Source organism: Camellia sinensis, chromosome 5 (genome assembly GCF_055761805.1).
Source record: "Camellia sinensis isolate YWXY chromosome 5, ASM5576180v1, whole genome shotgun sequence".
Classification (NCBI taxonomy): domain Eukaryota; kingdom Viridiplantae; phylum Streptophyta; class Magnoliopsida; order Ericales; family Theaceae; genus Camellia; species Camellia sinensis.
The window spans coordinates 22522988-22540219 of NC_138965.1; the positions used below are offsets into that span (position 1 = coordinate 22522988).

At 31.7% G+C, this 17232-nt stretch overlaps 1 protein-coding gene and 1 long non-coding RNA gene across 3 annotated transcripts in view; both read left to right on the plus strand.

Moving 5' to 3' along the window:
• Positions 1 to 8370: 8370 nt before the first annotated feature.
• Positions 8371 to 11381, plus strand: LOC114323431 (uncharacterized). Its single transcript, XR_014328688.1, has 4 exons — positions 8371 to 8891; positions 9059 to 9140; positions 9477 to 9578; positions 11324 to 11381. It is a non-coding gene; the product is annotated as an uncharacterized LOC114323431 (long non-coding RNA).
• A 1370-nt stretch (positions 11382 to 12751) lies between these two features.
• LOC114276784 (FIP1[V]-like protein) overlaps positions 12752 to 17232 on the plus strand; it is a 34274-nt gene continuing 29793 nt past the window's right edge. For both annotated transcript variants that reach the window (XM_028218605.2, XM_028218604.2), the window contains exons 1-2: positions 12752 to 13849; positions 16507 to 16745. In XM_028218605.2, coding sequence (XP_028074406.2) covers positions 12767 to 13849; positions 16507 to 16745 — 1322 coding nt within the window. In that variant the 5' untranslated portion in view covers positions 12752 to 12766. The remainder of the gene's footprint in view (positions 13850 to 16506; positions 16746 to 17232) is intronic.

The window sequence follows — 17232 nt, forward strand, 5'->3', positions numbered from 1 at the left end:
ATGTAATTTTCATATTTCTCATATTTTTATATTTTTTTATATTTCCAAAATAAAAAAGGGGGGGCAACATTTTTTTTCATCACATCTCATTTCAATAATCTCATATAATAAAATTTAAAAGCAATACTCCACGCTGTGGCAAGAGTGTGAAATTTGTCAATCTCCCATCGAATTTTTGGTAGAATCTAAATTATAAATCGTGATCTTCAAAATTTAAATCAAATATATATGGAAAAATATTTGAAATTCTTAATAAAATAAAAAATATCAATTGGTGTAGGGGTACCACGTGACTATAATCCTGTTCAGTTATAAATATCCATATCCCCTTATGTTCTTCAATCATCTAACACAAAATCGTAGATCCTACTTGTTTCACCAATCAAAAAACACTTGAGGCACCACCTAACTGTGTCCTAGGACCAACTAATAACTTCTCATAATAAAACCCCAAATTTCGAATAGTTATTGGATACTTTTGGAACACGACTACATGATGCTCCAAAAATGTTGTAATTGGTTAGGGAGGTAAAATTTATATTTTTGTGTTGAATGATTAAGAAATATGAAAGAACATAGACTTATTTTGAGATCTTTTGAAAAAATATATAAAAAAATAATGACTTAAAAAAGAGCAAATAAAAAAAATAGTCAGCTTGTTTGGTTTCGTTTTTCTGAAAACAGCTTTCAGAAAATTGTACTTTCTTGTTTTTCATATTTTTTTGTTTTTATTGAATTTTTTAATATTTTAAGCAATTTATTTTTATTTTTATTTTTAGACACACTTAACATAAATACACATAAAAAGTATAATTTTTGTGAAAAAAACTTTTAAAAATTCAGTAATACCAAAAATACAATACCAAAAATTAGTATATTTTTTGTATTTTTATGTATTTGTTAATTTTTTAAAATATTTTTTAACAAATTTTTTACTTTTTAGATACATCTAAGTTAGGGGTGGTCGCGGATCGGTTTTGTGCGATTTGCGGTTCGGTTTTGACCCGCCCGCATCCATGCGGTTTGGGAAAAAGTCAACCCGCAACCGCCCGCAGTGCGGTTTGCGGTTTGTGCGGATAGGGTTTGCAAATGTGCGGGCGGTTGCGGGCGGTTTGCGGTTTACACTTTCTTTAAAAATTAATTTTCAAGTTTTTTTTTCCCAGCGAATTTAGGCATCAGATTCATTTTATATATTTGTGATAACAATTTTTTGATGAGTTTACAAATAAAAATTGAATATCAATGCATTAAATGAAAGTACCCAAAACAAAGAGACCCTACACTAACATTTTTTTCATGAAAAAAATGTATATCAATGCATTAAAGGTTGTACTCAATTAGAATTGTCAGTTCAGTAATCAATAATCAAACTATAAGTTCCATCGACCATTAGAAGGAAAATTTTATTAGGAAAAAGTGGATGAATCATCAATGAAAATCATATAAGAAACCAAGTTTAGGACTTGATAATTCTACGGCATTAAGAAAGTTGAGAAATACTTAAAAATAAGGATCCTAGTGTCATAGAGAATATAATGGTGTTCCTGTAAAAGTTACAAAGTTGGTATATAAAAAAAATAAATAAATAATAATAATAATAATAATAATAATAATAATTAAAGTGCGGGCGGTTTTTGCGGGTTGCGGGTTTAAACCGCGACCCGCCCGCAACCCGCAAATTTGTCATATTTCAAACCGCATCCGCCCGCATTATGTTTGCGAAACCGCCCATTTATATGCGGGTTGGGCGGATTGGGCGGTTTGAGCGGTTCGGATAAACCGTTGCCCACCCCTAATCTAAGTAAGGTGCATCTAAAAAAGTAAAAAAAAAATGTGTAAAATTTAAAAATATTCACTAAAAATAAAAAATACGAAAAATAAAAAATTTAATTTTCAAAAAACTTAATTTAGAAAACTCAAACCAAATATATTGAGTGTAATTTTTAGCTGAGTTTCCAAAATAATGAAAAGTATAAACAAGTGATACCCAATAATTTGTTCACAATTGCTCAATTATGAGGATCTCAAATATGGGTATAGAGAATTACTCATATATATATATATATATATAATGATAGGCAGTGGCTTTGGTCCAGTCTAAGATCGGATTGGACAGTGTTGTTGGGTTCGTAGGGGCCCACCACTGATCCCGTTTTGATAATCCGAATCGTTCAATGTATAGAAATCGTCGAGCCTTATATGCCTGTAAAAAATCACGTTGATCTGATATTGATAGCTATGTGAACAAAACAATTTTTTATCAACCGTTAATTGTTTCACTGTCTATTTTTTATACAAAACTGATTTGATCACATAGTTATTGATATTCGATCAACGTGATTTTTTGTAAGCATATAGTACTCGACGAGTTCTACACATTAAACGGTTCGGATTATCAAAACGGACCCAAAAAATAGATCCCATGAACCGAACTAGACGGATCCAATCTTAATCTCAACTTGAGATAAGCTGGATCCAATGATACCCAAATGCTGATCCCCTCTCTCTCTCTGATTCCATTTACATTGTATTGTCCCATTTTTATGAATCAGGATCCCACCATACATTTCTTCCTTGCATTTTTTAATAAATATTTTTCTGAACATATATCTATATAATAAAGCACAAAGGATTTTGAAAAATGTATCAAAATGTATGTGAGATACATTTTGATCCAATGACTAAGATCAATTCTAAGAATATATTAACGGTTGAGATCAATAGATCTCCCGCCCATGACTTCTCTCCCTAAGCATCATTGTCTTTCCCACCTACCCACATCTGCCTCCCCACCTTCCCTTTCTATCTCTCTTTCCCTCTCCCTCTCTGTTCTTGAATACATCTCTCTTTCACAGATACATCTCTCTCTGTTTGGGATAATCATTGTTCATTATCCACAAGTTTTAGGTTTTGGATTGAGGTTTCAATGGCTGCTGAGGACTCAGATTGCTTTACCCAATTTGTTTCGGAAACACTAGAGACAGATTCACTTGGGGGTGAAGCAAAAAGTGTCGAAATTGGACTCAGACAGAGCGAAGCTGAACTGGGTTCGGGGAAGAAGATGAAGATGAGGGCTGAAATCGACACGTCAGCGCCTTTCGAGTCTGTGAAGGAGGCAGCGAGTCGATTCGGTGGAATCGGTTTCTGGAAACCCAATTCCCACAAGCCCTCTGAATCTTCTAAGGTCTGCTCTCTCTCTCTCTCTCCAAGCAAAGTTTATTAATGTTTTTGCTTTAGAATTTTATTTCAACCTGTTTCACAGATACATCTCTCCCTGCTTGGGATAATCATTGTTCATTATCCACAAGTTTTAGGTTTTGGATTGAGGTTTCAATGGTTCAATGATAGCACTACTCTGACTTAGCTTTGTGTACTGACTCAAAATTTAACTCAAATCTAACCTAACTTTCTGAAGAGGTATTCTCTACCATAGATACAAGCAATCAGATATGACCAAATAACATTAATATATCAAGTGATAGTAAAGTTAGACATTCATAATACACTATAGAATGATTCAATATATATATATATATAAAATAAAAAAATTGGGATCAAATCCAGTTATGAATAAATCTGGACCTATATATATTTTTTGTTTTAATTTTATATTAAAACATACAAAAGACAGGACAAAATTGAGCAGCAAAGCCATAATGAATCTGTTCTTAACCAAATACCACTTATATATATATATATATATATCTATATAATATGGCAAAACTGTTTTTAAAAAATGTCCTACGTGTCATATAAATTTCAAAATGTCTCTCTCTTATATTTTTGTTTAAGGGCTAAGATCACTTTAATTATTAATAGAATGGCTGGGATCATTTGCCAAGAATTTGATTCCCAGCCATTCCTCTCCTATCTCTCTTTTACTTTACCTTTCTTTTCCCTTTTTCCTCTCATCTCCCAGGATTTTCAAAAATACCCAACAACTATGCTCAATCTATATTTTCAACGGAGACGCGATGAGCAACCAAATTGGAGAATCTAAAATGGTAGCTTTTTGGACTAATTGGAGCAGAGTCATCACAGTCGACTATGTTCATCGACTATTGAGGAAGAAATTGAGTTCTCAATTGGCTTCTCAGTAGCAAAAAAAACTTTGGTTTCTCTGGTTTCTTCCAAAACCTTAGATTTCTTCGATTGCCCAGGGTTCATATATGTATGTATGTATGTATGTATGTATGTATGTATGTATAGATCTATGTTTTTGTTTAATTGATAGGTACTTTTCACTCATCTCAGGGTTCATGTATGTATGTATATATAGATCTGTGTTTTTGTTTTTGTTGGTTGATTGTTTAATTGATAGGAAGCTTTACAATTTTTTCACTCATCTCAAGGTTCTTTGGAAGGATCTATTTTACAGATTTGTGGTTGCTTTATCAATGCTTGGTGTTGAGTTGAAAAGTTCAATAAATTTGTAAGTATGAATTGGGATGTTTACATTGCGGTATTGATTGATTGTATTTCTGATATTCTGATTGAGTCCCGAATTATTGTCTTTTACTAATAATTTTGATTGGGTCTCTAACATTGTCTTCAGAGGTTAATGTTTGAGTCATCTTAAAGTTTTGTTACTGGTTGGAGCACAACCCATTATTTTGCTCTTTCTATTTTTGTTTTTGCTTTTTTTTTTTTGGTTTCAATCCGAAAACTTCAAACTTTGCGCTAATTTTTCTTGAGGTTGGTCACTGTTCATGGTTTAAATTTAAGCTTTTATTTGAAATAATATTCATGTCAGTATGTGTATACTCACTCAACTCTCTATTGTTATGATATCAAGATTTCCTCGATTTTTGTCTTTTCTGAATTAGTTAAAATTTTCTGATTACGATTTGTATTTCCTTTCTATAATTTGGTGAATTCTGCTACTAATTCATTGCTTAGTTGATAACAGTGCATTTCATTGCGTAGTTGATAATTTGATTCAATCATCTACCTAATTCCATGCATGTGATACAAATTTGTGTTTTCATATGGTTATTAATGTATGTAAATTTGCTTTATCTCTCTGTTTGTTTCTTTGATGGTTTACTTACATGATTATGAAAGGTAATTCCTTTAAAAAAAAATGCTTCTAAAAGTAAGGCAGTAGCAAGACTTAACCAACTATAAAAAGGATATATATATATATATATATGCTTCCCTTAATTTTGCCCTTAAGTATGAGTATTGGAATTATCTGATAGACTATAAGATTCAAACATAGGATCTATTGTATGTTCTATTATGACCATTAACTCATTTAGAAGTCCTATGGGTTTGCCACCTTAACCATGATTAATAGTAAATAATTTTTTAACCTTGGCTTGAAGGTGTGTTTGATTAGCTCATAAAAAGTTGTTATGACTTTGTTTGCTACAATGGTTGATTAGGTAATTGGTCTGCCTTCCATTGATGGATTTGTCAATAATTTGTTGTTTATCTATTGTTTAACTTGGCTTTATTTTACATGTGAAAATTAAGTATCTTAAATTTTTACTAGCTAGGCTTCATTTTATATGTTGGCTATCTTTTGGATTATTAGCTACATACAGTTTATGTTTTTTGTTCGGAGACGGTAGAGAAGCAATAACCAAGAAGAGCGAGTACTTGATTTTTTTATGCTAATAATTTGGGTCTTCTATTTTAATTTTTGAATTTCATACTATTTTGATAATAATCATTGTGATAATTTTACTGTAATTTTAAAAATTAGCATTGTTTAGAATGCCTTTATGTTTGATTTTATTGTTTTTCAAAAATAAGATGTTTTAGTTTGTTTTGATTAGACTTGAAAAATTCAAGTTAGACAATGAATGGAAGTGTTGTGTGGGTCTATCAGTGAATGTTTCAAGAAATGGAGAGCAATGGCACAACAACCCATTTAACAAGTGAGTCTTTTTTTTTTTTTTCCACAATTTTAGAAGTTTATTTATTGAGTTTCTTTTTATTGGAATTTTTCTTCTTGATAGGTGATTTTGGGGATGGAAGAGAAATTTAGATTATATTGATTCAACAGAATAACTTTGTCTCTTACTTTTTACACACCCTATAACTCTACCAGTGCTTATAATCAATTAAAATTTTAATTTTAAAACTTAGACACTGTAGGCACAATTGTATATTCATTTTAAAATAGATGTGACAAAAAAATGTGGTTATAATAAATTAAATTTTTGAATGGATGGGTTAGAGTCAATTTTTTTCTTCTTCTTCTTCTTCCCTTTACTCCTGTGACTCTTAACTCAATATATTTTTGTTTCATTGAGCGAAAACCGTCTGTTATTTTTTACAGGAGCTGAGCCTATTCTTTCCTTTCTTTCTTTCTTTTTTTTTTTTTCCTCTCATTTTTATTTTACTTTCAGAGTGAGAATTGTAAGTTTTGATAAAAAAAAATAAAACAAATTATGCTTTTAGCTTTGCCAGTTAAACAATGCTGAGATTGGCTCAGTGAGGTCTAGAAAGAATTTGTTTAAAAAAAAACAATAAAGAGGTCTAAAGTAACAAAAGTCAGTTTTAAGCCAATTAGCCGTTTTGGTTTTTCTATAAATATTTGGTTTTGGAACTACATTAATTCAGTAGACTCTCTATGTTATTAGTTAGTCATCTTGGAGTAATAAGTGATGGCATAAAGTTTATGCTTGAAGCAGTTTAAACCTGCTTTATACTTTTGGATGAACAGTAAAGAGGCCATTTTGTAAATCTCTCTCTGGTTCTGTTTTAGTCTCTCTCTCCCTTTCTTCTACCCACTCCCCTTCTTGGTTTTGATTTGAGTGCACTGTTTGATCAAATGCAAGGTAGATCGATTGACGCAACCAATGAGAAAGAGATCGGTATCGTCTTCAAATTTTTCCTCCCTTTTCTAGGCATATCTAGGGTTTCTCAGTTCAATTTTTTTTTATATTTTTTTTTTGTTGATTTTTCTTTTTCGGCTTTTTTGTTTGTTTTATGTGTCTCTTTATATGCATTCACTATGTGATTTGTAAAATGGGTCTCCAAAATGCCTCAAAATTTTTATTTAGGTTTTCGTTGGGTGTCTAAATTTTTATGTGATTTGTTTCTCATTTGAGTTTGATTGTGTTTCTCATTTATATTATGTGATTTGTTTCTCATTTAGGTAAGACTTCGAACTCGCTGTACAATATTTTTTCCCTATCGTTGTTGATTATGTTATGTTTTTCCCTTTCTCTGCTCTTGCCGGTAAAATTTATTCACTCTTCGTTGTTTGCCTTTTCACTTTCTTTGCTCTTGCCTATAATTTTGATTTGTTGTTTAAATTCTGAATCCTGAAGGAGTTATTTGGATTTGTTGTTTTGTTGTTTGATAGTAATTTTTGGTTTTGTAGTTTAGGTGTCTGATTTTTGTGAGGGTACTTTCATTATCCCATCTATGATTTTTGTGGGTACGCGCAATTGCTTAGCATCAAATTTGTTTGATCCGTATTGAGCATCAAACTATGAAAATTAACTCTGTAGATCTTCCTTGGTTTTGCTTCTACTACTATGAAAACATTTACTAATTATTAGAGCTTGCAATTATTACATAAAACATTATTTGGCTTGCATAGGCAAATACAATGTTCACATGTTCTTAGAGTCATGCCATCATAACTGCATCTTTTTCACTCAAGTTTAAGCTTCGAGTAACTCACTTAGAGACCAATTAAGTTGAAAAACTAATGATATATATTAAAAATTGAAACAGATAGTTCAGGGAAAGCTACTATTGCATATAAAGTTGGTTTTGTAATAATTGTTTACATTGGTTGTTGATATATATTGTCTTGACATCCTATACTAAACTAACCTCCATCAAACACATTGAAAATAGTAGGTATGGGTTTAATGATTAGAAAATTGGTTTGTCTACTTGCAGTGTAGTATGCTTACTTGCAGTGTAGTATGCTTAATACATATATGATTGTGGAGATAGTATATGAACACCACTAATCATATTGGTTTGTCTACATTCATCATATTGGTTTCCAATTTTGTGTAGAACAGCATTAATTGTTAGTCTTTGTTACTTTTTAATATGGAAACTAGCTTAGAATCTTATTCTCTGCTTCTTTTCTTTTTTTCATTACCAAGATGAATTCAATTTGTTGTCAAATTATAGTTGGTTTTGTAATAATTGTTTATGTTGGTTGTTGATTAGATTTTTTTTTTCTTATTAGTTGGTGTGCTTCTTTTATTTTTGTTTTTCTGAAGTACATTAGTTAGTGTCGTTTGGTTTTATCAGTTGATACTTCTAATACTAATACAATTTGGTTTGGGACCGACCTTGAATGTGACTTTTTATTTTTCTCAAATTTTTCTTTCCTTTCCAAATTGGAAGTAAGTTTATCTTCTTTGTGTTCTGATTAATTCAGGAAAGGTGACTACTACCGGTATCTTGCTGAGTTTAAGACTGACCAGGAAAGAAAAGAGGTTGTTGAACAATCACTGAAGGGTTATGAGGCATGTTGATCAATTGTCTTGACATCCTATACTAGAGATATGCATAGTGAATTACTGCATATTGACATAGTTTTGTTTTTAACCTTCACTTGATGTGTCTTTTTGATGCTGTTTTTTTTTCCTTTTTCTTTTTTAAGGCTGTTTCTACTATTGCAAATGCAGATCTCCCTTCAACACACCCAATTCGTCTTGGCCTTGCTCTCAACTTCTCTGTCTTCTATTATGAGATTATATGAATTCCCTTGAGAGGTTATTCTTAATTCCTACTTATCTGGTGCCATTTCTTTGGAAAAAAGTTTATCTGTGTCATTTCTTTGGAAGTAAGTTTATATTCTCTATTTCTCATTAATTCAGGAAAGGTGACTACTACTGGTATCTTGCTGAGTTTAAGACTGACCAGGAAAGAAAAGAGATTATTCTTATGAGATTATCTTGCTGGTATCCAACTTCTCTGTCTTCTATTATGAGATTATGAATTCTCTTGAGAGGTTATTCTTAATTCCTACGTATCTGGTGTCATAACAAAAAATGGGCAATTTTTAAGGAATTGATTTTGGATAATGGAGCTTGCTTGCTTATATTTTCTATTGTTCCTTTTGTTTCAGGTACATATGCCTTGGCTTAAAGGAGTATTTGATTAGCTCATAAAAAGTTGTTGTGACTTTGTTTGCCGCAATGGTTGATTAGGTAATTGGTCTGCCTTCCATTGATGGATTTGTCAATAATTTGTTACTTATCTATTGTTCAACTTGGCTTCATTTTACATGTTGTGAAAATTAAGAATCTTAAATTTTTATTAGATAGGCTTCATTTACATGTTGCTATCTTTTGAATTATTAGCTAGGTTCAGAACTACGAAGAGCGAGTACTTGATTTTTTTATGGTGATAACTTGGGCCTTCTATTTTAATTTTTGAATTTCATACAATTTTGATGATAATCATTGTGATAATTTTTACTATAATTTTGAAAATTAGCATGGTTTAGAATGCCTTTATGTTTGATTTTGCTTTGTTTTGATTAGACTCGAAAAATTCAGGTTATACAATGAATGGAAGAGTTGTGTGGGTCTATTAGTGAATTTTTCAAGAAATGGAGAGCAATGGCACAACGGCCCATTAAACAAGTGAGCCTTTTGTTTTTTCACAATTTTATATCTTTGTTTGGGGAACTAGAAGTGTATTTATGGAGTTTCTTTTTATTGTAATTTTTCTTCTTGATATAGGTGATTTTGGGGGTGGAAAAGAAATTTAGATTAGGTTGATTTAATAGAATAACTTTGCCTACTACTTATTCCACACCCTATAACTTTACCAGTGCTTATAATCAATTAAAATTTTCATTTTAAAATTTAAACACTGTAGGCACAATTGTATATTCATTTTAAAATAGATGTGACAAACAAATATGATTATAATAAATTAAAATTTTGATTGGATGGGTTAGAGTCAATTTTTTTTTCTTCTTCCCTTTACCCTTGTGATGACTCTTAACTCAATATATTTTAGTTTTATTAGGTAAAAATCATCTGTTATTTTGTACAAGAGTTGCGCCTGTTCTTTCCGTTCTTTCTTTTCTTTTTTTTTTCTTTCTTTCTTCATCTTCTTCTCCTCCTCATTTTTTATTTTATTTTCAGAGTGAGGATTGTAAGTTGTGATAAATAAATTAAAAAAGGGTAAATTACAAACACACCCTTGAGATTTACTTAAATTACAAATTACCCCTGTGGTTTTAGAAATTACATTATGTCCTCTAAGGTTTCTAATTTCATAATAAATATGTCCTTTTATTAATAAATCATCAAGTTAATTAACAATTTTTAATAATGTTAAAATTTTATTTCAATTAATAATTCAGATAATTTGATTATTGTATAGGTAAACAGTTAGAAATTTCACTTTTTTAATTATTTTTGTTAAATAAAAAATTCTGACAGGTTGCAATTTTCCAAACCACATGGAACAATTCGTATTTTAAGCAAACCTCAGGGGTGTATTTGTAATTTATCCAAAAAAATTATACTTTCAGCTTTGCCAGTTATTTTGTAAGACTCTATAAACAATGCTGAGATTGGTTCAATGAGATCTATAAAGAATTTGTAAAAGAAAAACAGTAAAGAGGTCTAGATTAATAAAAGCCAGTTTTAAGCCAATTGGTTGTTTCTTTTTTTCTTCAAATATTTGGTTTTGGAACTAAATTAATTTAGTAGACCATCTATGTTATTAGTTAGTCATCCTGGAGTAATGAGTGATGACATAAACTTACTTTATACTTGAAGTAGTTTAAACATACTTTATACTTTTAATTGGATGATTATGCATAATGGTAACTCATAAGTGAAGAAGAAGGTGGTTTCACTTTCAACCCTTAATGTTGGTGAAGTGCTCTCTTAAATGTTGTGGGCAAATTCTTGGTGATTGATTTGGAGTATACAACATATTATCAATCACCTAGAAAAGTGAAAAGCATGTAATCCCTTTTTATTTTTCCTTTTTTTTTTAGTAGGCAGGTCAATTGATTGGTTTGAGGCAAATGTGGTGTTGGGTATGAGATAAGGAAAAGTTGTGAATTTCATGTAATAATTTTTTGAAATGGTTTAGATTTTAGAAACCTATCTTCATGTAATGGATTTTTTTATAAAATGGGTTAGATTTAAATGTGTTTCTGAATGGTTTTGATTCCAAAAATATTAAAATGATAAATGAACTAGCACAAGTATTTGGTTGTAATCTTTGTTTAAAAAAATAATACAGTTAATTTTATTTAATTAACCTTGGGTTTAATTTTAGTTAGATTTGCCCATTAACATTAATTTCAAGTTTGATTCTTTTTTTGTTGCCTACTAATTGTTATACATAATGCTTCAACTAGAAAATGAGTTATGCATTATCACAGGGATGGAAACTCAAAGGAGCATGATCATCCAAAATGGATACTTCGCATAAGGTAAGCTTTAATTGTTTAAAATTTTAATTTTGTTTGGTTTTACAACCTTCAAAAATTCTTCTTCCTTATAACAAGACTCTCTTAGTCTTAATAAAAAAAATTATTCGCTCCCCTTACAAAATTTGAGTTTAATTCTATTTGGAGGTTTGTATGATTTATCGGCATTCTCAATTGATCCTTCTATACTATTATTTGCTTTTCTATTCATTTGTTTACTTTAGTAATGCATACAATTGTCTATTCTCATTTGTTTACTTTAGTAATGCATACATAATTCAATTGACCATAATAGTTATGTTCAATTCTTCTTAATTCATAGCTATTGATTTTCCTATTTCTCATATGTATTTTAATGCGATTTTTCATGTTACAGTTTCTTTTGATGCAATTATTCTTCATTGCAATTTCTTCGGATTTCTCATATGCATTTTGATGTAATTTTTCATAGCTATTGGTTTTTTGAAGCGAATTTAAGCTAGTGATTTTGTTGCAGGTCATTGATCCATATTGGAAACATTGGGTTACATTGCTTCTACCAGTGTGTCATTGGTTGGCTCTCTCATGTTAAATTATTTATTTATTTATTTTTGGGTTAGCTAGGATGATTCTTTTGTATCATAATGTTCATTGACCTTTATTTGAAGGAATTTAAACTTGATAAAACGATAGGGTTACCAGTTGTAATACTAATTCAATAACATTCTTTTATTGAAGGTTATCACATTCTAACTTGCTATAGTGTATAGGTATGTCATTTTGACGTTGATAAAAATCTAAAATTTGCTATTTAGACTTTTAAGTTTAGCAAATATTTCTAGATTCTTTGCATATGCTACATTCAAATACATAATTCATTTTTTGGACTTTAATTTTGAAATTTGCTATTTGAAATTTATAAATGCTTTCGCTAATTCAATGTGCAGAAACAATTTCAATTTCTTATATGTGAAGTTTTAAGTCTAATATTACTATTTTGAATTGATTTATTATCATTGAGTTTCGTAGCACATGACACCAAAAAAATGGTTGGTAGTGCCTTCAGGCACGGGTCATCCATAATTTTTGAATATTTGATCAATTTAATTTTTTATAAATATAATATAATAAACAATTTAAATTATTAAAATTAAACCTAAGTGAGCCCAATAGCCCTGTAAAAGTAAGAAGAAAAATGTCTGGGAGCACTAATTAGTGCTTCCACTAATTAGGTGGTAGTGGGTCCCGTCATTAATGATGTGATGTTTTAGTCTTAGAGTTATTTTTAGTTTTTTTTACTTTTTTAATGTATTAGTTCTATTAATGATGATGTTTTTACTTGGATGAATCATTATTGAAGTAAGAAATGCAAGGAGGTTGTTGAAGTAAGAAATGCAAGGAGGGATCTTTATTCTATTTTTGTGCCTAGACAAACATCAAAACCCATCATTCCGTATAATCAGCTCTCCATCTCTCTCTCTCATGGAGGACGACGATGACGAGTTCGGAGATCTGTACACTGACGTCCTCCGACCCTTCCAATCCTCGGCTCTCTGTCAGAACCGCCCGATCGATCTCAACATTCAGAGCGATGATGAAGATATTCTCTTTGGAGCTCCTAATATTAACCCTATTTTCAATCTCACAAGCTCGCATCAGAACCAAACCCTAGTTTTCAAGTCCGATAAGGCTGCCCCCGAACTGGGTCTCGCCTCAAGTTCCGATTCTCATCGGAATTTGAATTTGAATTTGGAATTGGATGGTAAGCAGCAAAGTCAAGAAGTGGAGAAAGAAGATGGTTTAGCTGAGGGGGTGAGTAATTTAGGGTCGGATTTGCCGAAGCCAAGTGTGCCTAGGGTTTTGGAGAGTGGTGGCGATGTGAAATTTCCAAATTTGACGGATGAGTCCGGGATTGATGTTGTTGTTGTTGAGGAAAGAGATGATAAAGATGATCTTTTGGTTGCAAAAGATGAGGGTTCTATGGATAAAAACGATAATTTTGAGAAATTTAATGTAAAAGAAGTTAATACTGGGATTGTAGATTTGGGTTCAGAGCCAGTGATACCTGGTCTATCAATTCCCGGGGTTTCGGATGCTGTGGATAATCGAGGTAGCTCGAATTTTGTGGTGCGGGATGAAGCGAGTGGGGACGGGGATGATTGGGACAGTGATAGTGAGGATGATTTGCAGATTGTATTGAATGATAACAACCACGGACCAATGGCGATGGGAAAGGCTGGACTGATTGGAAGTGACGATGAGGACGAAGATGGCGAGCCTTTAGTTATTGTTGCTGATAGTGAACCGGGTCATCAGCCAATAGAAGAGCAAGAGTGGGGTGAAGATGCAGCACAGGCGGCAGACGGTGAGAGAAAAGAATTAGGTGATGCAGCCAAAGTGAATGGAGGAATGGTTGTTCCGCCAAAGATTGGGTACAGCAATCATCCATATCAGCCATATCATTCTCAGTTTAAGGTCAGTGATGTTGTACGTATGGCGTTTTGTGTTTTCCCCTTGTGTGATGATAATTTGAAATGAAATTATTGTACACTTAAAATGATACTAGGTTCATTAATCCTGTGGAAACTTAGTGCTCATAATGTTGATCAATGTCCTTGTATATTCTTTTCAGTATGATGTTTGGAAAGATTTGAATAAAAAGAGTGACCAAAGATGGTCGGATTTATTATTGTATTGATGCCTTTATTTATCTAAAACACTATTGCCACAAAATTTGCGGATTCCGAAGTCAATACTGTAATTAAGCTACTTGTTTTTTTGAGTATCCTTTTCCAAATTCCAAATGAAACTATATTATTAGCGCCGGGGCAATCACTTGATGATGATGCCTACTCCATGCATAACAATGTTTAGAATCACCTGTAAATGTGGATGTGTTCATTTACTGAAAAGCTCATCCAGCTTTAAACATGGGAGTCCCTTTTTATTATCAGCTGTACTATCTTAGATGCAAAAGCAGGTGGCAGTGGCATACTTGACCAACAATAGTTCATGTTCGCCGGTAAATTAATTTCAATTACATCAGGTTTCACTCACTGGACAGTTCTAGATTGGCTGAATAGTTTCATGCAATTTCGGTAATGGAGTTACCATGTATGTGCACAACCTTTTGTACTTGGAATTAAAATTCAGATCTTATCTTTACTGTCTTCCCTCTACTGCTCATTCTCTGGCAGTACTACTTGAAAAGGCAAAGGAAGATCAGAAGGCATGGTAACGTGAGTTTCTTTGAGCCATAGCTGACCTTGGTAGTTGGTCGCTGGCATTCGGCAGTGGTTGACATAATTCATTTGATTATTGCTTCTTAGTAGGTAGCATTTTGGTTGCATGAGTTTGTAAGTCTGTTTAGCAAAGCCACCAGTCTTGCAATTTTGGTGCCCACAAACCATGTGAATAATGCAATAGATACATGGATTCTTTTTTATGACAGTCTTAAGAACAAGAAGTTACTCTTTGCTTGGTCAGAGCCAGATTCTGTGATCGGAAAATGCACATCACACAGTTGGCTAAATTTATTCTAGTTTTTGCAATAAATTGTATTGATAAACATAGTTGTCAAATCGGGATTCGTATCGTGAATCGAAATGGTCTCGTACCGAATCGCGAATCAAACCGAATCGTGAATCGTAAATATTCGGTCACTTCTTCTCAATTATTTAAAAACATATATTTACACATTTAGATGTTAAATATATCTTATGAATATAAAATATTTAGACTTAAATCAATAAAAATGTTATTTTGAATGATAATCACGTAATTTAATAAGTAAAAAGTTAACAAACGTTCCTATGTAAGATCACCATCTTACCTTTTTTTTTTTCTTTTTTAGATATTTTTTATCAACCATTCTTAATAAAAATAATAACCAGATAGACAAACTATCAATTTCTAAAGTAACAATAATTAACAACGATATTGATATTTAGGCAATAAGCATACATACTTTTTTAAGTAACAGTGAGCAAATAAAGAAAGAATCATTTAGAATATATTTTTTTTAAAGCCTAAAATATTTTAAAAAGTATAACTGACCTCATTCATGTAATATTTAATTTAATAAAATAGCAATAGATAATTCATAGTGTAATTTTAATCTTAAACATCTTTAGAAGATATATTACGATTTTTTAAAAGAAAAAAAAATGAGAAGAAAGGTTAAAAATATGTTGGGTCTGATTGAATCTAATTGGATCCTATTAAAAACTTCATGATCACTAAAATAACAAAAAATCATGTATATATGCTGGTTATTTTGGTATTAAACGCTATTAGAAGTTGTATTATGTCATTTTTACTAAAAAGATGGAGGAAAAATAGAGTCGAAAATATGTCGGATACAATAATTTTAAAAATTGCATGAATCATAACAAGTGAATTGAATCGTGAATCAATTGTGAATCGTGCGATTCATTAGAGATTCACTTCCAAAATAAATTCACCCTTAGATTCGTATCGATTTTACAAAAATTGCGAATTGAATCGTGAATCGAATCATGTATCGTAAGATTCTGATAACAGATAAAGTTTTAGCAAATCAACTTCCAAATCTGATTTTTAGCTAAGTCAATAGATTTTGCCTTTTTCGGCTCTCTCTCTCTCTCTCTCTCTCTCTCTTAGATGTTGATATTTCATCATGATTTCATTTTCATGTCACCTAGGCAAGCCTTTTGGAAATTTCCTTTGTCATCTTATAAGCTCTAGTAAAACTTCTGATTTACATGATAGCGAAATGAGTGTAAAATTTATCATGGTTTGCACTCCTGGTTTGCCCATTTATTCTTGCTCTTTTGTCACAAATGCTTTTCTTTTCATGGAATTTTTGTGTAAATATCTTCATTTCCTTAGTTTCTTTTAAGTAGATTTTGAATGTTCGGATGTAACTTGAAATAACTTAATGATCTCTATTCTAATCATGGTGTCTTGAAATTAGAATGTTCATGCATGAGGATGCTTAGAAATTGATTTTGTTTGATACTCGTAGCCGCTAAATTTGTTCATAAGATGTTTAAACCATTGTTATTGCAGGACTTTGTCAATTAATTTATTTGTCCTCTTTGTTAAGTGTTAGCTTTATCGTCAAATCTTTTCGTTTTTTATGAACCATGCAGTATGTGAGACCTGGAGCAGCTCCCGTTAGCCCTGGAGGAGCCCTAGGTCAAGTTCGTCCGCCAGTCAATGTGGGCACTATTGCTGGTCGCGGTAGAGGTGATTGGAGGCCTGCAGGAATAAAAAATGCTGCTCTAGTGCAAAAAAGTTTTCTTCCAGGGTTTGGAACGCCTGTTTGGGGGAACAATACACCGGGGCGTGGTTTTGGCAGTGGGCTGGATTTCACACTTCCATCGCACAAGTAATCTTCATATAGTTGTATTTGCTATGTATATTATTTAAGTGCTTAATTTGTTTTGATGATGGCATGTGTTATTATTAGTTGAGCATATAACTTAAACAAATCTACTATGGTTATAATATTGCTTCTTCTTTTTGGATTAATTACATAAATGATCCTTAAAGTATGTGTTTTGTTACACTTTAGTCCTCAGTCTTTTAATTGTTTCACTTTGGTCTCCAAAGTATGCGATTTGTTACGCCTTAGTCCCTAGAATCAGCACCGTTCAAAATTAGTTACTTGAAGAAGGGGTATTTTCATAATTTTACATAAAGCACAACAAAGTTAATAGGTTAGGGACAAAAAAATATTAGTTTTAGTCGAGTTGCGGTCAATTTCGGTCAAGTTGCATGGGTCACAGAAAAATCACAAACACAAAAAAAAAAAGCGGAAAAAGGGTTTCAATTGCAGTAGGGGAAGAAGATATCACCCCCCCTCCCCCTGTCAA